General features: G+C 45.9%; 1 protein-coding gene and 1 pseudogene across 2 annotated transcripts; one reads left to right on the top strand and one right to left on the bottom strand.

Annotated features, from left to right (window-relative positions):
• Positions 1-229: 229 nt before the first annotated feature.
• On the top strand, positions 230-23581 carry PSMD9 (proteasome 26S subunit, non-ATPase 9). The gene is made up of 6 exons (XM_079717582.1): positions 230-401; positions 4406-4508; positions 8918-9129; positions 11216-11317; positions 22791-22879; positions 23201-23581. Exons 1-6 carry the CDS (start codon positions 264-266, stop codon positions 23226-23228), a joined length of 672 nt encoding a protein of 223 aa, XP_079573708.1. The 5' UTR covers positions 230-263; the 3' UTR covers positions 23229-23581.
• On the bottom strand, positions 13947-14854 carry LOC307061709 (large ribosomal subunit protein eL6-like; annotated as a pseudogene). Its single transcript has one exon. The product of its transcript is annotated as a large ribosomal subunit protein eL6-like (transcript).
• Positions 23582-24964: the final 1383 nt, after the last annotated feature.

Genomic DNA, 24964 nt, shown 5'->3' with positions numbered 1-24964 from the left:
ATCATGTCCTGGTCGCGGCCAGCGCTTGGGTGGGACCGGGAAGCCTTCCGTCTTTATACCTCCCCTCCCACCACGGGACCGCGTGTTCCCGCAGTGTGGGGCTTCCGGTGACCACGCCCCGCCGACAAACCACGCCCCTCGTTTTTCCAGGCTTCCGCGAAAGGCCGCGGTGTTTTGGCCCGCGGGCGGAGCCGTAGGTGCAGTCTCCTCGGGCGTCCGCGGTCGGGAAGCCGGCCGTCCGGGCTCCCGGGCAGAGGTTCACGATGTCGGAGAAGGAAACGAGGCAGAGCGGAGGCTCCCCGGAGGCCAGCGGGGTGACTGTCAGCGACATACAGGAACTAATACGGCGCAAGGAGGAGATCGAGGCTCAAATCAAAGCCAATTATGACTTGCTGGAGAGCGTGAGTGTGGGCACGGGGCTCCCGGGCGGGCGTTGGAGGCGCCCGGAGGCCTTCCCGACCCGGCCCCCAGACCCGGGGCGGGAACTGAGAGACTGGGGCGGCCTCCGCTTGAGCTCTCAGCTGTGGCTCTCTCCCTCCCTGGGAGGCCCAAGGCGCCGCAATTGCGGCCTCTGTGGGCAGCAGGCAGTGAGGCAAATAACGTGAATAACTAAGAACAGTTAGAATTGATGTTCTAGCAGGTATTTGTGGAATTCTTGTTGGGTGCTGGGCGCAGTTGTTAAGCGCTTGACATTGGTTAACTCGTTTAATCCTTCCAACAACACTTTGAGGTGAGTTCTGTCATTTCCCCCATTTTAGGGATGGGGCAACAGAGGCATTACTTAAACCTGCCTCAAGTCAGAGGGCCAGTAAGTTTTCAGAGGCAGGTGATAATCACCTCTATCATCAGTCCTTGTGGAACGGTTACCAGATGTCCTGTGCTTTACTAACCACTTTACCTCAGAGCTTCTTAAGCTTTAGTGTGTGTGCGAATCACCTGGAGAGCTTGTTAAAATTCAGATTCTGTTGGCGGACAGGTGTGTGGGAGCAGCTACTGCATTTCTAGCAAATTCCCAGCGATGCTGATGGCACTGGTCTAAGAACCCAGCTTTGAGTGACAGGAAAGGCTCGTTATCCTTATTGTATAAGGAGGAAACTGAGGTCCAGAGTGGGTCAGATCCTTGCCTAGGGTCAGGTAGGTTGGAAGTGGCAGTGGTGGGACTAGTTCTTAGGTCTCTCTGGCTCCAAAACGGATACAGTTTTTCTTAAGCCACCTAGTGTAAAACCACAAATCAATTTGCCGGGGAAGAGTAAATGAATTACATTCTATGTAGGGCGGATGGAATGCATTTTAGGTGATGGGAGTAAGATGAAGTATCATATGGAGGTCAGAGTACCATTTTACTGGGTGCTGACTATGTGCCTGAAGGGGGCCGGTTTATGTATGTGTTATATCGTGGAATCCTCTCAACTACTCTGTGAAGTTGGTTTGTTACCCTGAGGTTCAGAAAGGGGAAGTCACTTGTTCAGAGTCACAAAGTGGGATTCAGATCTTATGCCTGTTGAACCCAGAATCTGTGCTTTCAAGTGTTGTGCCAACAATTTCTCACACCTTAGTTACTTTGCTACTGCAGGCAGGATATGCTCTATCTGTATACCTCCTGTACTGTTACTCCCTTGATATTTTTCAAGTTGCCTCACTTTTTTACTTAGATAGTTTTATTTATTTATTTATTTATTTATTTATTTTTCGGTACGCGGGCCTCTCACCGCTGTGGCCTCTCCCGTTACGGAGCACAGGCTCCGGACGCGCAGGCCCAGCGGCCATGGCTCACGGGCCCAGCCGCTCCGCGGCATGTGGGATCCTCCCGGACCGGGGCACGAACCCGCCTCCCCCGCATCGGCAGGCGGACTCTCAACCACTGCGCCACCAGGGAAGCCCGAGAGTTTTATTTTTAAAGGAAATCTTATAACTTCACAGCATATGAAAAAATGAGACTCTCTTTCCTTAAATATAAGATAAAAGTGTATATCAAGGTGATCCATCCAACTCTCTGTCACCTGATAAATGGATAACTGAAATGTGGTCTATCCATACAATGGGATATTAGCCAATAAAAAGGAATGAAGTGCTGGCACATGGCTACAAAAGTGCATGAATCTTGAAAACATTATGCTAAGTGAAAGAAGTGCATCACAAAAACCACACATTTTATAATTCAGTTTATATAAAATATCCAGAATAGGTAAATCCATAGACAGAAGGTAGATTAGTAGTTGCCAGGGGCTGAGGGGAGGTGGGAATGGGAGTGACTGCTAGTGGGTCTTGGGTTTCTTTTTGGAGGGTGATGGAAATGTTCTAAAATTGATTGTGGTGATGGTTTTATAACTCTGAATATTCTAAAAACCATTGAATTGTACACTTTAAATGAGTGGATTGTATGGTGTGTGAATTGTATCTTGATAAAGCTGTTAAAAACAAAATGGAGAGGCTCAGAGATAACAGGTGATCTGGAGGTGATATAAAGACCAGCACCAAATGGAGACTTTCTCCCTGATTATTGAAGGCTTGAAAATAATTAGAAAGGGAATGGATTATTTAATGCCCTGTGTGTAAGTTGCCAGTGGTGTGGGTCCCAACTTTGGAAAGCAGTGTCTGATGTGGTATTGACTTGGAGAGGCCAGTCAACTCTTAGTCATCGTGGGCAGGCATGAGGCAGATACAGATATTTAGCCCCTGGCACATTTATACTGTATCTATAGAGAGTCCTGCGCTAAGAGAGTATACGAGACACCCTTCCCCGCGAACAGGAAACAGTAGGTGTAACCCAGAGGCTTTCAGAGAGAAAAGGACAGACATGAATGGAATCCCTTCCACTAGCACGTGTGTACACTAGGCAGCTGGTCTCCGTGCTGATAATTACAGCCATCACTTATTACTTTCTATGTATATTAATTTCCTAGGGCCATCATAACGAATTACCACAGCTTGGTGGCTTAAAACAACAGAAATTTATTTTCTCACAGTTGTGGAGTCCAGAAGTGTGACATCAAGGTGTTGGCAGGTTTGATTTTTTCTGGGTGCTCTGAGGGAGAATCTGTTCCATGCCCCTCTCCTAGAGTCCGGTGGCTGCTGACCATCCTTGGCTTGTAGCTGCATCACTCTAGTCCCTGCCTCTGTCTTCACATGGCCTTCTCTCTGTGTCTCTGTGTCCCAAATCTCCCCCTCCTTTATTTTATCAGGATACCCATCATTGGATTTAGGGCCCACCTTAAATCTAGGATGATCTCTTCTTGCTGATCCTTCACTTAATTATATCTGCAAAGATCCTTTTTCCAAGTAAGGTCACATTCACAGGTTCTGGGGTTTAGGACTTGGACGTATCTTTTGGGGGCCGCTGTTCACCACTCTGTGAATGTGCCTGGCACTGTGCTAAGCACCCTACCTAGGTCAGCTCGTTAATTCTCAGAACAGGTGGGAAGGGAGGTAAGTGCCGTTATTCCCATTTTATAATTGCAGAAGCTGAGGCCCAGAGAGGTGAACCTCTTAACCAAGGTCATCCAGATTGTATGTGGCAGAATTGAGCTTGAAATCAAAGTCTGACTGAAAATCCCTGCTGTATGTCATATAACATGTTTCATTGCTTTTGTGCACCATGCTCTGACTTATGTAGGAAAAGACTTTAAAACATTAAAACAAGGGAATTCCCTGGTGGTCCAGTGGTTAGGACTCCGCGCTTTCACTGCCAAGGGCCCAGGTTCAATCCCTGATCAGGGAACTAAGATTCCACAAGCTGTGCAGCACAGCCGAAGAAACAAACAAACAAACATTAAAACAAATGTATTGTTTTCCATAGGGAATACATTGCTGTGGTCAAGATTCAAAATCTACAAAAGGATACATAATAGAAAGTCTCTCTCCCTCTGCTGTCCCCTAGCCTCCCCGTTCCTCTCCCCAGATGGCAGCTGGGGTTCCAGTTCAGTGTTCCTTCCAGGGATGAAAAGCCCGTTTGAAGGCCCCTTTACATCTCTTTTTATTTTCAGAAGAACCAAAGTCCTGCCTCACCTGGGTGCTCTTTGAGGTTTTTACTCCCCTCCAGCTTCCAAGGCCACCAGCCAGGTGTCAGCTGCCCACAGGAAGGAGGGTTTGGAGGAGTGGAGGAAGAGGCTGGCCTTGGGGATGATGCTCAAAGGAGTCTTTAGTTTTATCTGCACTGCTCTAACTTCAAAGGAGAGTGGATTCATGCATTACTGGTGTTATTAAAAGTCAGTTAAAAAATGGTGCCCACCACAGAGAGCAGTCGTGAGAGAATGTGGGAAAGGACCTGGTCTGTGCCAAGTGATCAATATTTGGCCTCTGTCGTTACTGTCACCTGTATTATGACTGCAGAGGAAGAGAGTCTGGGGAAAGAGGCCCGAGGACTTCATACCTGTGAAATCTTTTTGACTTCATTTCTTCCCTCCAGCAAAAAGGCATCGGGATGAATGAGCCACTGGTGGACTGCGAGGGCTACCCCCGGGCAGACGTGGACCTGTACCAAGTCCGAACCGCAAGACACAACATCGTCTGTGAGTGACCCTCTCTGGGGATGTTCCCCCACCTTGCAACAGGGGATGTTTAAGGCACACAGAGGAATCACCAGTGTTCCATATTATCTGCTTCCTTTGCTTCTGCCTTGATGGGATCATCTCGTTGTCCCCATCGAGGGACTGAGAACTAAGCAAATGGGTTAGACTCTAGGGGTCTGTCTTTATGGTTTCATTTTTCATTTTGTTTTTAGGAACTTTGCTTCATTGAAGAAACTTTGATTGCAGTAACAACAGAAACCCGAGTCAGATATTGCTTATGATCCCAATCAAATCAGTTACGTCTTAGGAAATATGTTTAGCTGTTAATGATAGTGACCTAACTATGGTCACTCAAACAGAAAATAGCTCAGTTCCTCAGTAAAGACATTTGGAGGTAGGCAGCGCAGGGCTGGTCATCAGAAGCTCAGGCTCTGCCATCCTTAGGAAATTCATCCATCTTCAGGGTCACCATGTCCACGTTCCAGGCAGGAAGAAAGGGAAGGAAGAAGGTAGGAAGGGCACAAGCTCCTGTGCCAGCTGGCTCCCCTCCTGTAGAGGATCTGTCCTGCAAGTCCCACTCCCACCCCCTGAGTCAATTTCTGCTTTCCTCTCATAGGCTCCTCTGCCTGCAAGAAATGTACCCCACAATGGGCATGTTGCTATCCTAAATAAAATCTCTTATTTATGTGTGTGTATATGTATTGTATGTATGTATACACGTATGTATTTATTGTCAAGGAACAGAGAGAATAGAGGTTGGGTAGTTTATTAGTCTTCTGTTTCTGCTGTAACAAATCATCACAGACTGAGTGGTTTAAAGCGTCACGAATTTATTATAGTTCTGGAAATGAGACATCCAAATGGGTCTCACTGGACTAAAATCAAGGTGTCAGCAGGGCTGTGTTCCTTCTGGAGGCTCTAGGGAGAATCCATTTCCTTGTCTTTTCCAGCTTCTAGAAGCTGCCCACACTCCTTGACCCGCAGCCCCTTCCATCTTCAAAGCCAGCAGTCACATCTCTCCAGCTTCTGGGTTTGGCCTCACATCTCTTTCTCTCCCTCTCCTGCCTCCCTCTTTCACTTATAAAGACATTTGTGATTACGCTGGGCCCACCACCTGGATAATCCAGGACAGTCTCCCCATCTCAGGGCCCTTAATCACACCTGCAAAGCCCCCTTTGCCATGTAAAGTAGCAAATTCACAGGTTCCGGGGATTTAGATGGGAACCTCTTTGGGGCCACTTTTCACGCTGCCACAGGTAGGCAACCAGCAGTCTCTACCACAAAGTCATATTAGAAGGGAATTTATCATCCACCATTCTCCCTTAATGACTTCTGTTTTACCTGTGAATCTTGACTCTATACAGCGTGCTTTGGTCTAAGGCCAGGTTTCTCAGTGAGAGTACAGGTAGCCCTGGGGTGAGACACAGTTGAAGATGCCAAAGTTTCCTCAAAGTCACACTGTGATCATAGGACTTCTTAGAGTGTCACTTTTCCTTGAAGATGTTGGGAAAAGAAGCATGCCATTTTAATATTAAAACAAATAGGAAGATACAGAGTAGGGAAAAACCGTGTTAAGACAGTCAGACTGGAGGGAAATTTGGGGCTTTTGGCTAAACCCTTGGACTCCCCAGGGAAGTAGTCCACTTGCTCCCCAGTTAGGAGGATTCTGGGAGAAATTTGAGAAGCCCTAGCCCACAGTGTGAGGGCGGGCACTGACTTATTTTTTTCCAAATGGTTGGCCTGATGTTACAACACCATTTAGTCTGTTCTTTCTCCGTTAATTTGCAACACTAACAGTATTGCATATTAAATCTTCAGATGTGCTCATGTCTCTTTCTGGGCTTTTTGCTCTGTTCCATTGATCTCTCTTTTTGGGTGCTAATATCATGCCATCTTAATGACTTTAATATACGTAAGAGTCTGTTTGAGCGATTCCTTATTGGTCTTCTTTTGAAAAACTATTCTCACAAGTTTATTTTATTTAAAAAATAGACTTTAAAAAAATTTTTATTATTTATTTTTGGCTGCGTTGGGTCTTTGTTGCTGCGTGTGGCTTTCTCTAGTTGCAGTGAGCAGGGCCTACTCTTCGTTGTGGTGCGTGGGCTTCCCATTGCCGTGGCTTCTCTTGTTGCAGAGCTTGGGCTCTAGGCGTGCGGGCTTCAGTAGTTGTGGCTCTCGGGCTCCAGAACACAGGCTCAGTAGTTGTGGCTCATGGGCTCTAGAGCACAGGCTCAGTAGTTGTGGCACACAGGCTTAGTTGCTCCATGGCATGTGAGATCTTCCTGGACCAGGGCTCAAACCCCTGTCCCCTGCATTGGCAGGTGGATTCTTAAACACTGTGCCACCAGGGAAGCCCTAAAAAATAGACTTTATTTTTTAGAACAGTTTTAGATTTACAGAAAAATTGGGAAAATAACACAGAGAAGTCCCGTATACTCTGTACCTAGTTTTCCCCATTACTAACATCTTCCCTTAATATGTTGCATTTGTTGTAATTGCAAGTGTGTTTTTTGAAATGTACTTTGGAAACATTTTGTTCAAGGAGAAAAATTTTTTTGAACTCTGATTAGATTTGCAGTATATGGTGTATGAAGTCATTCATTCCTTTACCCAGCAGCAGTAGCTTGAGACTTCCTGTGTGCCAGGCCTCTCTGAAGGCTCTGGGGTCCTCGTGGAGCTTATCACGTGGGGGACCTTTTCCAGTCAGAGTGACCGTGTCTTATACACTGACGCCATCTGCAGTCTTCCTGCCCAGGTTCATGTCTTCATTTACTCAGGTCTGGGCTCCTTCTTGTGTCTGCACCCGTGGGTGGGGTGCTGGAGGCTCGTCATGCCTGAGGGCCTCGCCTGTCCTCCACAGTGCCAGGAGCAGAGGAGGAAGGTCAGGCAGCCTCGCGCGCCCACCGTCCACGGTGCCTGGAAAGCCTGTGGCCTGTGGATGCTAGACGCGGATTGGCAGGCAGCGTTGGTTTGTTCAGGCCTCTGGAACTCTTCACAGGGAACTGGCTTTTTTTTTTTTTTTGATGTGGACCTTTTTTTTTTTTTTTTGCGGTACGCGGGCCTCTCACCGTTGTGGCCCCTCCCGCTGCGGAGCACAGGCTCCGGACGCGCAGGCTCAGCGGCCATGGCTCACGGGCCCAGCCGCTCTGTGGCATGTGGGATCCTCCCGGACCGGGGCACGAACCCGTGTCCCCTGCATCGTCAGGCGGACTCTCAACCACTGCGCCACCACGGAAGCCCGATGTGGACCATTTTTTTAAAGTCTTTATTTAATTTGTTACAATATTGCTTCTGTTTTATGTTTTGGTTTTTTGGCCACGAGGCATGTGGGATCTTAGCTCCCTGAGCAGGGATCAGACCTGCACCCCCTGCGTTGGAAGGTGAAGTCTTAACCACTGGACCACCAGGGAAATCCTAGGGAACTGGTTTGAATGAGGTGCCGAATCCAGAGCCGTAGAGGAAGTTGTCTTTTTTTTTTTTAAATAAATTTATTTATTTTATTTATTTATTTTTGGCTGCGTTGGGTCTTCATTGCCGCGCGTGTGGGCTTTCTCTAGTTGCGGAGAGCGGGGGGCTACTCTTCGTTGAGGTGCACGCGGGCTTCAGTAGATGGGCTCGCCGGCTCTAGAGCGCAGGCGCATGGGCTTAGTTGCTCCACGGCATGTGGGATCTTCCCGGACCAGGGCTCGAACCCACGTCCCCTGCATTGGCAGGCAGATTCTTAACCACTGTGCCACCAGGGAAGCCTGAGGAAGTTGTCTTGAGGTTAAAAAAAAAGAAAAGTTAACCCAGATCCCAGCCACTCCGGTGGCCCGGCCTGCAGAGGTGACTTGCTTGGCCCACACAGTCCTTCCCAACATCCTGAGTTAACTGTCAGTACTGAAAAAAAATCTGAAGGTTTCATCCCCAAACTCGTAATTTCCAGCTTTTCTCCCTGTTGCCTCTCCCAGACTGAATATCACCAGTCACGTGTTGGTTGACTTGGCATCATTTTTTCTTCTAGAGGCATTACAAGAAAAGCGAAATCCTTCTTAGCCCCAGCCTGCTTTACTTGTGTTTGCCCCTTGTGAGTGTTTGAGTTTGTGGCCATGGATTCACCTGGTCAGTTCCCTCCTTCTGCTCACCTTTCAGGTCTCAGCTGAAACGGTGCTGCCTTTGGGGAGCCTTCCCTGATATCCTAGTCATCGACGTCATCAGGTGTCATTGTAATCACTTGTCCCACAGCTGCTTTCCTTGCAGGACTGTAAGCTTCATGAGGGCAGCCCCTCTGTCGTGTTCACAGATAGGTCCTCAGCTTCTAGCACAATGTCTGGCATATAATAAGTGCTCGTTAAATAGTCAGTGAATGAACGTGTGGGTCTTGTGTCCTCAGCTGTCTTCTCAGCCCCTGACACGGTGCTCTCCTCCAGGCTTGCAGAACGATCACAAGGCGGTGATGAAGCAGGTGGAGGAGGCCCTGCACCAGCTGCATGCTCGCGACAAGGAGAAGCAGGCCCGGGACCTGGCCGAGGCCCGCAGGGAGGCCATGAGCCATGGCCTGGGCCAGAGCCAGGACCTCAGCCCTGCTCAGGCCTTCGCCATAGTGAACAGCATCAGCCCCGGCTCCCCTGCCAGCATCGCAGTAAGCCAGGGCCTGGCCCCCTAAATCCACACCCTGAGGGTGCCTTGGGGCGGGGTTGGGGGTGGGAGGCTGTGGACAGACAGACCCACGCTCTCGCCAGTGCAGCAGACGCCGATGAAGGCCCGCTGCAGCCCAGCAGGAGTCAGCCCCTGCTGCCCACTCAACTAGCTGCAGGGAGACCCTGGGACACAGGGTGAAGGTGATAGATGTCCCCAGAGAGGGAAAGAGGCTCTCTTCTCAGGGCCGATTTTAGCTGGGCGTTGAGTAATGGACACGAGAATGACAACAATAGCTGCCACTTGCTGAGCCCTCGCTTTGCACCACATGTCCTGCCAAGTGAGTTATAGCTTACTTGGTGTCTTTAGAGAAGTTTTAACAGCTTTATTGGGATATAATTCACGTACCATAACTTTAACCCTTTTAAGGTATATATATGATTCAGTAGCTTTTAGTGTATTAACAATCAATTTTAGAATATTTTCATTATCCCAAAAAGAAAACCCAGTGTCAATTCGCCATTACGCCTCAACCCCCCCCAGACCCCCAGCCCCTGGCAACCACCGGTCTGCTTTCTGTCTCTCTGAATTTGCTTATTTTGGACATGTCATATATATGTAAATGGAATCATATAATATGTGGTCCTCTGTGACTGGCTTCTTCCTCTTAGTATCATGTTCTCAAGGTCCAGCCATGTCGGAGCACATATCTCAACTTCATTCCTTTTTAAATTTTTTTTTAAATTTTATTTTTTATTAAAAATTTTTTTTATTGGAGTATAGTTGATTTACAATGTTGTGTTAGTTTCAGGTGTACAGCAAAGTGAATCAATTATACATATACACATGTACATATATCCACTCTTTTTTCCTTTTTTTTAAGATTCTTTTCCCACGTAGGCCATCACAGAGTATTGAGTACAGTTCCCTGTGCTGTACAGAAGGTTCTTATTAGTTATCTATTTTATATATAGTGTGTCTATGTCAGCCCCAATGTCCCAATTTATCCCTCCTTCATGTTCATTCCTTTTTACTGCTGAGTTTAATGTGCTGTCTGGATAGACCACGCTTTGCTTATCCATTCCTCAGTTTCCATTTTTTGGCCATTATGAATAATGCTACCGTGAACATGATGCACAAATTTTTATGTGTACCTGCATTTTTTGTTGTTGTTGTTGTTGTTCAGCCTTAGTCTAGTCTTTTTTCTGAATTTTATTTTGTTTATTTATTATTTATACAGCAGGTTCTTCTTAGTTATCCATTTTATACTTATTAGTGGATACATGTCAATCCCAATCTCCCAATTCATCGCACCATCCCCCACCACTTTCCCCCCTTGGTGTATGTGGACCTGCATGTAATATTTAATCCCACAGCCGTTCTCTCGGGTAGGTACTAATCTACCCCATTTCACCCATGAGGAAAAGCCTCAAAGACCTGAAGTACCTCGTGCCAGGACGCACAACTTCTAGAAGGTGGACCTGGGTCCTGCCAGTCGTCTTTAGTGATCACAAGACTGCAGGTTACACACAAGCTCTGTTTTATTCACCACTGTGTGCACAGCATCTGGCACAGAGCTGTCGTCCGCCTGCGACGAGTATTTGTTGAAGGGATGGGTGAATTGTGATCTGTGCTCTTAGAGTGACAGGATCACTCTAGTCCTGGGTCAGTGTTGTGCCCGTGGCTGCTTGCCTGGGGGCTTTTAGGGCCAATGCATCTAAATTCTGACCCCTGAACAAAATAGGCCAGATGGGCCTGCCTCTACTTGCCCCCAAACCTGGGTCAGAACCCCAGAGAGCTTTTCCCCATTTTCCTCCAGGCCTATACAACTGCCAGCTTTTCTCAGACACTGGGCAGACCTGGCTACCTTTTATTAGATCTGCCCCTGGAGGAACCCCCGGAGGAGGTGGCCCAGTTATCCACCGCCCCTCCCTGCCTGAGGTATCTAAATCCCAGCCTCTTTGCATCGCACCTGCCGTTCTCCCCTGTAGGAAACACGCTTATTAAATTGGGAACGTATGGGAGGGTAAAGAACACCAGAAGAACATTGAACCTCTAGCCTGATTTTCTGCTTTCCCTTCTCTCCTTAGGGTCTGCAAGTGGATGACGAGATAGTGGAGTTTGGCTCTGTGAACACCCAAAACTTCCAGTCGCTGCAGAACATTGGCAGTGTGGTCCAGCACAGTGAGGGGGTGAGTTGGAGGTATTACGTGGCATCTGACCAGTAACCCTGGAATTGCCGGGGCCAGGAAACGTGGCCGGGGCCTTAGACAGCTGCCCTCAGAGTGCTGTTTCTCAGGCACAGTCCCCGCTCAGGGCCTTCGCGTTTGCTGTTCCCTCTGCCTAGGATGCTATCTTCTTCCCTTACCCCCTCACCTTCCTTCCTTCCCTCCCTCCTCTTGTACAAATGCCACCTTCGCAGTGAGGCCTTTCCAGCCACCCTGTCTAAAATATCCCTCTCCTGCTTCCTACCCCCGTTTTCATTTAACAAGGTTTCTTAGAGATCTCGTCATCTGGGCACACACCTCGCTCTTTTTCACTGCTGCATAGTACTCCATGGTATGAAAGGATAGAAGTTTGTCCACCCGCTGCCTTATCAGTGGACGTCTTGTTCATTTCCAGTTTTATGCCAGTGTGAATAGTCGTGCATACTTGTTCACAACTGTGCACACCTGGAAGTAGAATTACAAGCTCTCAGCAGATGCACACTTAAGATTTTAATAGGTAATTTGAAAAAGTTTTACGCATTTGTAACCTGGTCAACAGTATGTGAGTCCAGTCGTCCCTCAGTATCCACGGGATTGGTTTCAGGACCAGTGCAGATACCAGAGTCTGTAGATGCTCAAGTCCCGTGGTTGGCCCTCCGTATCCACGGATTGTGCAGTATTGTATTTATTGAAAAAAATTCACATGTAAGCGAACCTAAGCAGTTGAAACCCATGTTGTTCAAGGGTCAACTGTGTATCATATCATCAGCAGTACTCTATTATTGATCTTTTAATAACTTTGCTAAAATGCCATCTTGTTTTAATTTGTATTTTCCTGATGACCAGTGAGATTAGGTACCATTTCTATGAATTGTCTGTTAGTCTTTTTTCCCACTTATTTTCTATTGGGTTATTTGTCCTTTTTAAAAATTGATTTGTAGGAACTCTTTCTATATTCTCTATATTAAATCTTTGCCTGTTTACACATTGCATATGTCTCTCCTGATTAGCTCCTTTTCTTTTAACTTTCTTTATGGTAACTTTGATTACTTGAAAGTTTTTTTTTTAATTCACTTAGATATCCATTTTGTTAAATTTATTAATATTATAGGGCTCTTTGCTGCCAAAACCATACCTGAGAATTAAAATAAAGAAATACAGTACAGTGCATAATAGTGTAGTACTGTTCAAACAGTAGTATTTTAGAACTTGATTTGTGTGCCTTTTGATAATTTCATTCCTTAAAGATATAATAAAAGTTGAAATTCAAAATGGGCTGCAGCCTTCTAGTTTGTGGCAGAATATGCCATTAAAAAACACTTCCACGTAACCATCTCATCTTGTTTCTCAGTAACGTAACCCCAACAAAATTTTTTTGGCAAAGATCCATACTTTGCAGGAGAAATATGGGGCTCAAAGTCCAGAGAAATTACTAAAGTTTTTGGTTCCCAAATGAAATCTTCAGTTCAACTGACAATTCTTGGTTTGTCTTGCACCCACTCAGCCCCCACTTGGCCACACTGCTCATCCATGTGTAACTCATCAGAAGGCAGGCATCAGGCCAAGAAACAGTTGGCCAGTGTTGGCGCCCTGCTAGAGGTCAGGCCCTCATTTCTGCACTGACTGACACCTTCATCAAATCTGTACTTATGCGGAAGTTTAGAATTTTGATTTTGTCAAATTCATCAGTTTTTTGCTTTATGGCTTTGGCATTTTGTGTCTTCTTAAAGAAATTCTTTTAGTACTTTTGTCTTTGGCTTTTCTTTAATACATCTGGAATGTATGTTTTATTATTATTATTATTTATTTATTATTATTTTTTTGGCCACACTGTGCAGCTTGCAGGATCTTAGTTCCCTGACCAGGGATCAAACCTGGGCCCCCTACAGTGGAAGCTCGGAGTCCTAACAACTGGACTGCCAGGGAATTCCCTATTATTGTTTTTTATAACAGTTTAATTGACGTACAATTCACATACCTTATAGGTCATCCATTTAAAGTGCATAATCCAGTCGTTTTTAGTCTATTCATAGAGTTGTGCAACCATCACCACAATCAATTTTAGAACATTTTCATCACCTCAAAAAGCCTTGTACCTATTAGCAGTCACTCCCTATTCCCCCCATATATACCAGCCCCTGGCAACCACTAAACTACTTTCTGCCTCTATGGACTTGCTTATTCTGGACATTTCATATAAATGGAATCATACAATACGTGATATTTTATGACTACTTTCACTTAGCATAGTGTTTTCAGGGTTCATCCATGTTGTAGCACGTGTCAGGAACTCATTCCTTTTTTTAAAAATAAATTTATTTACTTATGTATTTATTTTTGGCTGCGTTGTGTCTTCCTTGCTGCGCGCAGGCTTTCTCTAGTTGCGGCGAGCGAGGGCTACTCTTCGTTGCGGTGTGCGGGCTTCTTATTGCGGTGGCTTCTCTTGTTGCAGACCATGGGCTCTAGGGGTGAAGGCTAAAGTAGTTGTGGCATGCGGGCTCTAGAACGCAGGCTCAGTAGTTGGGGCACACAGGCTTAGTTGCTCCGCGGCATGTGCGATCTTCCTGGACCAGGGCTCCATCCCGTGTCCCCTGCATTGGCAGGCGGATTCTTTTTTTTTTTTTTTTTTTAATGGACCGTATTATTTAATTAGGTTCTTTGTAAGTAGTTTAGAACACTACTTTGTGAGGTTAAATTCCGTTTGTAAGAGTGAACACAGAGCGGAGGTAGCCCTGGAGTTGAGGAACAGCTTTGATTCTTCGCAGAATTTGTGAGTCCACAGCTTTCTGATCAACCTTCCGCTGCTCTGTAATCTCATATTTCTCTCTCTGTCGAAGATCTCACCTTCCTGGTGCCTGGGCTTACGCAGTTTCTTCTTCTTGAAGTAAGCATCAGTGAGATGTTCTGGGATTTTCACACCACTGATAACAATTTTGGTGGAAGTGGCAATGACAAATTTCTGGTGTGTTCTCCGCAGAGGAACTCGATTGAGGGACAGAGGCCCAGTCACAAGTAGCAAAGCCACTGCTCAGCTGCTTGAGGAAAATGGCCCTCTTGCCTTTGTGGTGCCCAGTGAGGATAATCAGAATGATCCCAGGAGTGATGCTAGCGCGCAGTTTTCTCACATTGCTTACTGAAGGGTTTTTTGCCGTGACTCAACAGCTTTCGAGGCACATCTTCAGTAGGATGATACCTAGGCATTTTGCAAAGTTTAACCACCCAGGTACCACCATTCTTGTCACCACCAACTGGTTTTGTGACAGTAGCAAGAACCTTCACCTTCTTTTTCTTTTCAACCTTGGATTTAGCTGCTGAATACTTCCTCTTGTACAAGGCCTTTCTGGAATACATAGCCGATCGGGAATATCTGCCAATGCCTCTGACCAGGACAGGGTTTTGGCTGCAGTGGGGCTTCCCCTTCTTAACCTGCTTCACCCTTTTAACCTTGCCACCAGCATCAGCCTTCTTGGCTTCAGGTTTTTTCTCCTTAGTATCTGGCTTCTCAGCCTTTTCACCCACCATCTTGCAAGATGGGAAAAAAGGGCAGGCGGATTCTTAATCACTGCGCCACCAGGGAATCCCAGGACTTCATTCTTTTTTATGACCGAATAATATCCCATTGTATGGATAGACCATATTTTATTTATCTATTCATCAGTTGATGAATATTTAGGTTGTTTTCACTTTTTCGCTATTATTATAGAGTAATACTTCTGTGAACATTCTGTGTAAGTTTGTGTGTGGTCATATGTTTTCATTTCTCCTGGGTTTATAGCTCATCTGAAATTAGTTTTTCTGAATGGTGTGAGGCAGGGCACCAAACTTAATTTTTTTCCCCAAATGGACAGTAGTTGTCCCAACACCATTTACTAAAAAGTTAGTACTTTACCCACTCATTTATATTGCCACCTCTGTTATGTAATTCTTATGTGTGCGATTCTTTATTCTGTTTCTTTGATCTGTTTGTTTGGAGCCTTTCTGGGTTCCCCGGAACAAATCCATTTGTTCCTGCTCTGCTTCCAGTAAACCCCTGGCCATAAAGGGTGTATTGTTTGTCTACTGGTGAGTGAGAAATCACCCCAGAGCTTTAACAGCTTGAAGTATCAAGCATTTATTATCTCATACAGTTTGGGCGCTCAGGCAGTGTCCAGGAGCCGTGTAGCTGGGTGGTTTGGGCTCAGGGTCTCTCATGAGGTTGTGGTCAAGATATAAGTGGAGGGCTTCCCTGGTGGTGCAGTGGTTGAGAGTCCGCCTACCGATGCAGGGGACACGGGCTCGTGCCCCGATCTGGGAAGATCCCACATGCCGCGGAGCGGCTAGGCCCGTGAGCCATGGCTGCTGAGCCTGCGCGTCGGAGCCTGTGCTCCGCAACGGGAGAGACCACAACAGTGAGAGGCCCGCGTACCGCAAAAAAAAAAAAAAAGATATAAGCGGAGGCCGTAGGCATCTGAGGGCTTGACTGAGGTTAGAGAATCTGTTTCCAAGATCCCTCACTCACATGGCTGTTGGCAGGAGGCTTCAGTTCCTCATCACAAGGGCCTCTCCACAGTGCTGCTTGAGTGCCCCGCAGCGTGGTGGCTGACCTCCCCAAGAATGGGCGGTCCAAGTGAGAGCAGAGAGGAGTCAGCAGCACCTGCTCTGACTCAGTCTCTGAAGATTCACACTCTCACTTCCACTTTATTCGTTAGAAGCGACGAAGTCCAGCCTACGCTCAGAGGGGGGGGAATTAGGCTTTAGCTCTAGAAGGAAGGAATTTCAAAGAATTTCTCCTTGTGGCATGGTACCTTTGTTACCTCTTTACTGTCCCATCGTCATTTTAGTGAGATTTCTAGAGATGATGCAGATGTAGGTTCATTCTGTTATATTTACCCAAAGTCTGTTTTTCACTCCTTCCTCCCCACCCCACCCCCAGCTTGCTAGTGTGTCATAGTTTACTCACATCTCTTGGGTACCTTGCTGCACACACTTTTTTTTTTTTTTTTTTTTTTGCAGTACACGGGCCTCTCACTGTTGTGGCCTTTCCCGTTGCGGAGCACAGGCTCCAGACGCACAGGCTCAGTGGCCATGGCTTACGGGCCCAGCCGCTCCGCGGCATGTGGGATCCTCCTGGACCGGGGCACGAACCCGTGTCCCCTGCATCGGCAGGCGGACTCTCAACCACTGCACCACCAGGGAAGCCCCCTGCACACACTTCTAAACTTTGTAGTTGTCTGGGCTCATTGTTAGTGGTTTGCTTTGTAAATACGTCTTTTTTTTTTTTTTCCTGGTAGAAGTAATACATACACATGATAAAAACAGAACCAAAGAACATGGAATGAAAAACCTCCCTCTCCTCCAGGTGCATTTCCTGTCCTCCAAAGGCAGCCACTTTCCAACTGTGTGTCCTTCATACATCAGCACACAGAGCTACTGGTTGCTTTCATTAAGGTCTAATTGACCCACAGCAACATTCCCCCTTTTCAGTGTCCAGTACTGTGAATTTTTCAACTGTATGTAGTTATGTAAATGTCACCACATGAAGATACAGAGCAGTTCTACAGCCCGAAATGACCTCATGCTTTTGTAGTTAAGCCCTCCCTGCACCCCCATCCCCCGTAAATCACTGATCTGTGCTCCATCCCTGTAGCTTTACCTTTTCCAGAATGTCATATAAGTGGAACTGCAGAGTATAAAGCCCTTTAAGTCTGGCTACTTTCACCCAGTGTCATGCATCTGCCGTTCTTCCATGTTGTCACGTGCATCTGTAGTTCATCCCTTTTCACTGCTGAGTGGTGCTCCACTGTGTAATGAGCCCCAGACTCTTCATCCATTTCCCAGTGTGGGGCATTTAGGTTGTTTTCCAGTTTTTGGTGATTACTCATAATAGCTACTGGTTTTTAATTTGTCTTTTCCAGTTAAATATATTCTTAGGCTCTTTATAGGCCTATAAATCCTTTTTTTTAAAAAAACTGAGGTATAACTGACAAATAACACGATATTAGTTTCAGGTGTACAGCAAAGTAATTCAATATTTGCATATATTGGGAAACGATTGCCATAGTAAGGCTAGTTAACATCTGTCACCATACATAGTTACACATTTTTTTCTTGTGATGAAGACTGTGAAGATTTACTCTCTAGCCACTGTCAGATATGCATAGAGTATTACCGTATACCAGAATGCACAGCGTGGTGACCATAGTTAATAATACTATATAAGGCCTTCTTTACAAAAGTAGTCATTGAATGTTTTCTAACAACAGAACCTTTTCTTCAAGTGAAATTTCCTGGGGAATTCCAATATATCAAACAGATAAAAGCTGAGCTGCTGGGATAAGCTAGAGGGGGTGGGGGGACCTCACACCCTCAGGGCCCGGGGTGCTCCTGGAACCAGAGCCCAGCTTGAGAATCAGGGGTCTGGGTTTCCATGGTCTCTGCTCTGTGAATTAAAAGTTTTTTAAAACCCCACAGCATTCTATTGTTAGACTTTTAGGTACTTTCCAATTTTATGGGAACCTGTAAATTAACACTCTTGTAGACAAAGCTCTGTTTCCTTAGATAATTTTCTAAAGGTGAGTTTCTGGAATGCATATTTTCCAAGGAAAAAAACCTTAAATTAAAATAATTTTTCTTTATTATAAAAATAATGTGTATTTTATTCAGCCATAAAAAGGATTGGTGTACCGATATGCTATAACATTAACGAACCTTCAAAGGATTTCTGGTAAGTGAAAGGAGCCAAACAAAGGGCCACATATTTTATTTATTTATTTATTTAAATTTATTTATTTTATTTATTCATTTTTGGCTGCGTTGGGTCTTCATTGCTACATGTGGGCTTTCTCTAGTTGTGGCGAGCAGGGGCTACTCTTCGTTGCGGTGCACGGGCTTCTCATTGCGGTGGCTTCTCTTGTTGCAGAGCACGTGTGGGCTTCAGTAGTGTGGCATGCGGGCTCAGTAGTTGTGGCACAGGGACTTAGTTGCTCCGCAGCATGTGGGATCTTCACTGACCAGGGATTGAACCCGTGTCCCCTGCATTGGCAGGCGGATTCTTAACCACTGTGCCACCAGGGAAGTCCCAGAAAGGGCCACTTATTTTAGAATTCCGAAATGTCCAGAATAGGCAAATACACAGAAAACAGAGACAGAAAGCAGATTGGTGGTTGCCAGGGGCTGGGGGAGGAGGGAGTGGGGAGTGATTGCTAATGGGTATGGGGTTTCTTTTTGGGTGATGGAAATGCTCTGAAATTAGTTAGTGGTAATGGTTGGACAAGTCTCTAAATTATATACTTTAAAATGGTGAATTTATTGTATATGAATTACATTTCAGTAATAAAAACAATGTGTTTTTATTGTGAAAAGGAAATCACACAATGCGAACGTATTTCAAGTAAGAATAAAAGTCCTGGATTTCTCCCTCCCTTGTAGTACCTTCCCTGCTCTGAGTCCTGGGCAAGGTGCAGGCGCTACAACAGGGAACAAAACAGGTCAACCAAGGGTCCGCGGGAACATTTTGGTGGGGGAGATGAGCATTAATCACATAATCACAGATACATAATTGTACACTCCAATGAGTGCTATGAAGGGACAGTTCAAGGGGGCTAGGAGAGCCAATAGTGGGGTTCTCATGTAGTTTGGGGTTGAAGGAGAGTGTTCCTGAGGACGTGGCCTCTAAGTGCATTGAAGTTGATCAAGCCCGGCAGGGAGAGGAGCCCAGCAGCAGGGTCAGGGCCCTGAGGTGAGAGAATCAGAAAAGGCTGATTGGAACCCAGAGCAAGGATGAGGGGGAGGGGAGGAGGCTGGGCCCTTCTTCATTGTTCCCGAGCAGCAGTAGGGAGCCGTGCACTCTTCCAAGCTGGAGAATAACAGCTGTAAGCAGCTTCGTGCCTTGAAAAGATTCCTCCAGAGGCCAGGTAGAGAGCTGATTGGAGGGCTGACAGAGTTTTAGCAGCCAGGTCAAGAGATGATGGTGTCTTTGACGAATGGGCTGGAGGTGCAAGTGGGCAAATCAGAAAGACATTTAGGATGTGCCATAGGTAGAAACCCTCTGGATTTCTAGCTCTCCCTGGGCCATCATTTCCAGAACTGGAAGCACATCAGTGAAGCTCTCACACATTTTCTGGGTGTGGGTGTGTATGTCTACAGCAATTGCTTTTTGAAAAAGAAGTCACAACGAAGACCTGCTCTATGTACTGTTCTGGATGTTTCCCCCTTTGAAGGGATTTCCATGTTGGTACACATGTATCGGTACACATGTACCACATTGCCTGGCTTGGTTTCTCATCGTTCGTTTAACCAGCCCCCCAGCCTGGACATTTAAGCCGTTGCCAGTATTTGGCCACCACAAATAGTGGTGTCGTGAATATTCTTGTCTTGTGTGAGGGTTTCTGTCAGATTTCTAGAAGTGGAATTACCAGGTTAAAGGCAATGCGCATTTACCGATTGGATAGGTGTCGTCAAGGTGTCCTCCCAGAAGCTTGCGTTAGGTCATGTTCTCTCCAGGAGTGTGTGTGAGTGCTGATTTCTTGACCCCTCCCCAACTGTGTTATTGTCAGTCTTTTATTCTGTGACAATCGAGGTGAAAAATGGCGTCTTTTTTTTGTTTTTCATCATGCTTTATTTTTTCCGATTCAGAGATCCCATTGATAGATCTGCCTTAATTTTTTAAAATTATGGTAAAATATACATAACATAGAACTTACCATTTTTAAGTGGCATTAAGTACATTCACATTGTTTGGCAGCCATCTCCACCACCGTCTCTAGAACTTTTTCATCTTCCCAAACTGAAACTCTACCCATTAAGCACTAACTACTCATTCCCATCTCCCCAGGGTTCTGGCAACCACTAATCTACTTTCTGTCTCTATGAATGTGACTGCTCTATATACAGCCCTCTAAGTGGAATCATACTATATTTGTCCTTTTGTGACTCACGTGTTTCACTTAGCATAACGTCTTCATGGTCCATCCAGGTTGTTACATGTGTCAGAATTTCCTTTTTAAGGCTGAATAATAGGGACTTCCCTGGTGGCACAGTGGTTGGGCATCCACCTGCCAATGCAGGGGACATGGGTTCGAGCCCTGGTCCGGGAAGATCCCACATGCCGTGGAGCTACTGAGCCCGCGTGCTACAACTACTGAAGCTCGCACGCCTAGAGCCCCTGCTCCGCAACAAGAGAAGCCAACCCAATGAGAAGCCTGTGCACCGCAACAAGGAGTAGCCCCCGCTCACCACAACTGGAGAAAGCCCACGTGCAGCAACGAAGACCCAATGCAGCCAAAAATAAATAAATTTATATTTAAAAAAAGGCTGAATAATATTCTGCTGTGTGTATATACTACATTTTGTTTATCCTGTAATCCATTGATGGCCACTGGGTTGCTTCTACCTTTTGGCTATAATGCTATTCACCATTTTGGTGAATAATGCTACTATGAAATGGGTATACAAATATTTGTTCAAGTCCCTGCTTTCAGTTCTTTGGGTATATACCCATATGTTTAATTGCAGGTTGATATGGTTATTCTATTTTCAATTTCTTAAAATATTTATTTATTTATTTATTTTGGCTGTGCTGGGTCTTTGTTGCTGTGCGCGGGCTTTCTCTAGTTGCGGCGAGCGGGGGCTACTCTTCATTGCAGTGTGCGGCCTTCTCATTGCGGTGGCTTCTCCTGTTGCGGAGCGCAGGCTCTAGGCGCGTGGGCTTCAGTAGTTGTGGTTCACAGGCTCTAGAGCGCAGGCTCAGTAGTTGTGGCGCATGGGCTTAGTTGCTCCGTGGCGTGTGGGATCTTCCCAGACCAGGGCTCGAACCCGTGTCCCCTGCATTGGCAGGCGGATTCTTAACCACTGCGCCACTAGGGAAGCCCTATTTTCAGTTTTTTAAGGATTAGTCATGCTGTTTTCCATAGTGGCTGCACCATTTTACACTCCCACCAGCAATGTACAAGGGTTATGATTTCTCCACATCCTCACTAACTCCTGTTATTTTCTGTTTTTTGTTTTTTTTTTTTTGCAGTACGTGGGCCTCTGACTGTCATGGCCTCTCCTGTTGCGGAGCACAGGCTCTGGACTCTCAGGCTCAGAGGCCATGGCTCACAGGCCCAGCCGCTCTGCGGCATGTGGGATCTTCCCGGACCGGGGCATGAACCCGTGTCCCCTGCATCGGCAGGTGGACTCTCAACCACTGCGCCACCAGGGAAGCCCTGACAGTGTCCTTTGATTTACAGAAGTTTTTTAATTTGATGAATCTTGTTTTAATTTGTAATTTTCTTTGGTATATATTGTACCTACTTTAATTTTTTTGTTAAGGTAATACATACGCATAGTAAAGAAGAAATAATGGTACAGAAAGATATAAAAGTAAATGTCTTCTTCTGTTACTCCAAACTGCTAGTGCTTCTTTCTGGAAGTAACCACTGTTAACAGTTTATCTTCCAGAAAACTTTGTATGCACCAAGCAACACATATGTCTATTTATTTATTTAGATTAATTAATTAATTAATATTATTTTTGGCTGCGTTGGGTCTTTGTTGCTTCGCGCCGGCTTCCTCTAGTTGCAGCGAATGGGAGCTACTCTTTGTTGCAGTGCACGGGCTTCTCATTGCGTTGGCTTCTCTTGTTGCAGAGCATGCGCTCTAGGTGTGAGGGCTTCCGTAGTTGTAGCACGCGGGCTCAGTAGCTCCACGGCATGTGGGATGTTCCCGGACCAGGGCTCGAACCCATGTCCCCTGCATTGGCGGGAGGATTCTTAACCACTGTGCCACCAGGGAAGTCCTATGTCTATTTATTTATTTATTTATTGAATTTTTAGAGCTTTTATTATTTTTTTTATTATTTATTTTTAAATTACTATTATTTTTAAATTGAAGTATACTTGATTTACAACACATATGACCTTTTAGGACATATATTCTAATGGATTCATACTTTGCTGGTTTGGTTTTGTTTTTACTAAACAAACTGCTATTCACTATACTGTATTTGAACAATACCTTATTGAGGGATATTTTGGGTGTTTTCAGTTTTTGAAATTTATAAACAGTCCTGGGATAAATGCTTTGTTCATATATCATCTTGTACTTTTGCAGAATATTATCTTATATGCACCTTTTAACGATGCTTTGTTGTTGCTGGGAGCAGTTGTGTTCTTCCAGGAAGATGGTACCAAATCGGTAGCCCCACTGCCTGCCCCCAGAGTGCCACGTCCTCCACATTCTCACCAGTTGTAGGAATTATGCCTAAAATAAGCATCCTTACTACCAGTCTGGTGGGTGGGACTTCCCTGGAGGTCTAGTGGTTAAGACTCCACGCCTCCACTGCAGGAGGTGTGGGTTTGATCCCTGGTGGGGGAACTAAGATCCCACATGCTGCGTGGCCAAAAAAAAAAAAAAAAAAGGACAGTATCTCAGCATTCTAGCCTGAATCTCTTTGAGTACTAAGGAGGTTGAACATAAAATGAGCTCATTTTCCTTTCAGAAGCCCCTGAATGTGACAGTGATCCGCAGAGGGGAGAAACACCAGCTTAGACTCGTGCCAACACGCTGGGCGGGAAAAGGACTGCTGGGGTAAAGTATCAGTGTCCGTTCATTCACACTGTAGCGTGCACTGAATGTTTGCTAGACACAAAGCTGCGGGCAGGAGGTGGGGTTGTTGGGAAATGAAGGGAATTTCCAGACTGCCTGTAGCAACTCACGATAAATCCTTGTGGCGGGAATGAGATTCCAGGTATGGAGGTGGAGGGAGCCCTGGTCGCCCTGGTTCTTTTATTAACTGGACGTTTGCTTTGAAAGAATGAAAGCATGTAGGTGAAAAGCTCAGGACGGCTCACTTCTGATCTTCCTGAATGGAGCCACCAAACTTACACTGTTCCTTTTTTTTCCTTCCAGCTGCAACATTATTCCTTTGCAAAGATGATTGTCCCTGGGGAACAGAAACAGGAACGCATATTCCCTTGCCCCAGACTTGGGTCTAGTGGGCATTTCCTCCTTCTCTTCTCTTCCTGAAGCTCAAGGATCTGGAAGAGGCTGGGAGCCTGAACTTCTAGGTGATGGAAACACTGTGGCCTCCCAGTGTGATCTCTTGGGATTAACGCATTGTTAAAAACTAGATTTGTGTTTAGCATCTTTTGCAAATTTAGCCATGGCCCTAAATGGGAATCCTCTGGATTGTGAGCAAGTGGGCGGGAGTTATTCTGGTAGGTGCTGATGTGACTTTATTCTTCCAGAAATTTTGTTTTTTTTCCCCCAAATAAACAGTTTTACAGTGTTGATATGAGCATGTTATCACCCCAGCTGAATTTCCTATGAACTTCTCAAACCAAAGCTCAGATGGGAGTTAGATCAGCCTCATGAAAGTTGGGCAGAATAAACTAACAATTGTACTGAAGTCAAGATTTGACCAACAACATCTCTGGGACATCATCCTTTAGTGAATGGGGGTTCCAAACGCTCAGGCTGCACCTGCGTTTGCACTGCAGCATTGCTGCCCTGGATACAGGATAATTGAATCTCCTGGGCCTGCCCTCGGATCAGCACTTTTGTAGGCTGCTAAGGTGTGTTGACATTGCTGATGGGAACCAGCAGTGTGTGCAGAGCTGTCTTCTTTTTTTTTTTTTTTTTTTTTTTTTTTTGCAGTACGCGGGCTTCTTACTGCTGTGGCCTCTCCCGTTGCGGAGCACAGGCTCCGGACGCGCAGGCTCAGCGGCCATGGCTCACGGGCCCAGCCACTCTGCGGCATGTGGGATCTTCCCAGACCGGGGCACGAACCCGCGTCCCCTGCATCGGCAGGCGGACTCGCAACCACTGCGCCACCAGGGAAGCCCAGAGCTGTCTTCTTGCAAATGCTGATTCCTCCTTCCTTCCTTTCTTTTATTTTCTCTCTTTAACATGGCAAAGTGAGTTTCAGTGATTCCTAGTGCCTCCGTGTTTTACTTTTTTTCTCTCTTCACCGTATCACAGTGTTTTATTTCCACAGTTCTTTCAGACCACTTTCTGTTTCAGAGGGCATCTGGCACATTCTACTGAGGCATGCTTGGGTTCCTCAGGACTAGATTTGCTTGGCTTAGATACAGATATCAGCTCACCCTGACGGGAGTCAGTACTGGGTGTGCTTCCAGCCATGGGTGCTCATGCTCGACTGGAAAGCCTTCCTGTTGAGTGTCTGCCCCCAAATACCATGTACTCTAGCCAAATATCCCCGTGGATTTCCCCCCTTGTAGCCACAGACGTGCTGTGTTTACCAGGGTTTGCTGTTTAAATTGTTTTTTCTAATTCCACGTGTTTTCCAGTCTTTTATAAGCCCTAGACTATAATAAACACAGCTTGCCCCATCCAGCAATCCCTTTTATTTTTTTGAGATGTATGCAAATGCATCAACCAGCATTGGGGTATGAGGGTGGGGTGGGGATGGAGAGACTCATTCACATCCTCCTAAAATGATAGCAGCAGAGGGTCTTCTGCATCAGTGCCTTTGGCTGGTTTCCTGCAAGTCCCCCCCCTTCAGAAACCTCAGGATGGCCACGCAGGTGGGCTGTCTTTTGTGAGGTTCTAGTGGAGAGACACTTCGAGGTGGAATCATCCTAATAGATTTAACAAACTGGTTTGGCAGAAACGTTATGTGATAAGATAACGTAACCTATGAAACATTTAATC

The sequence above is a fragment of the Hyperoodon ampullatus genome, assembly GCF_949752795.1.
Source record: "Hyperoodon ampullatus genome assembly, chromosome: 13".
NCBI classification, from domain to species: domain Eukaryota; kingdom Metazoa; phylum Chordata; class Mammalia; order Artiodactyla; family Ziphiidae; genus Hyperoodon; species Hyperoodon ampullatus.
The sequence above is the reverse complement of the archived record's forward strand: the minus strand, read 5'-3'. Positions and strand labels throughout refer to the sequence as shown.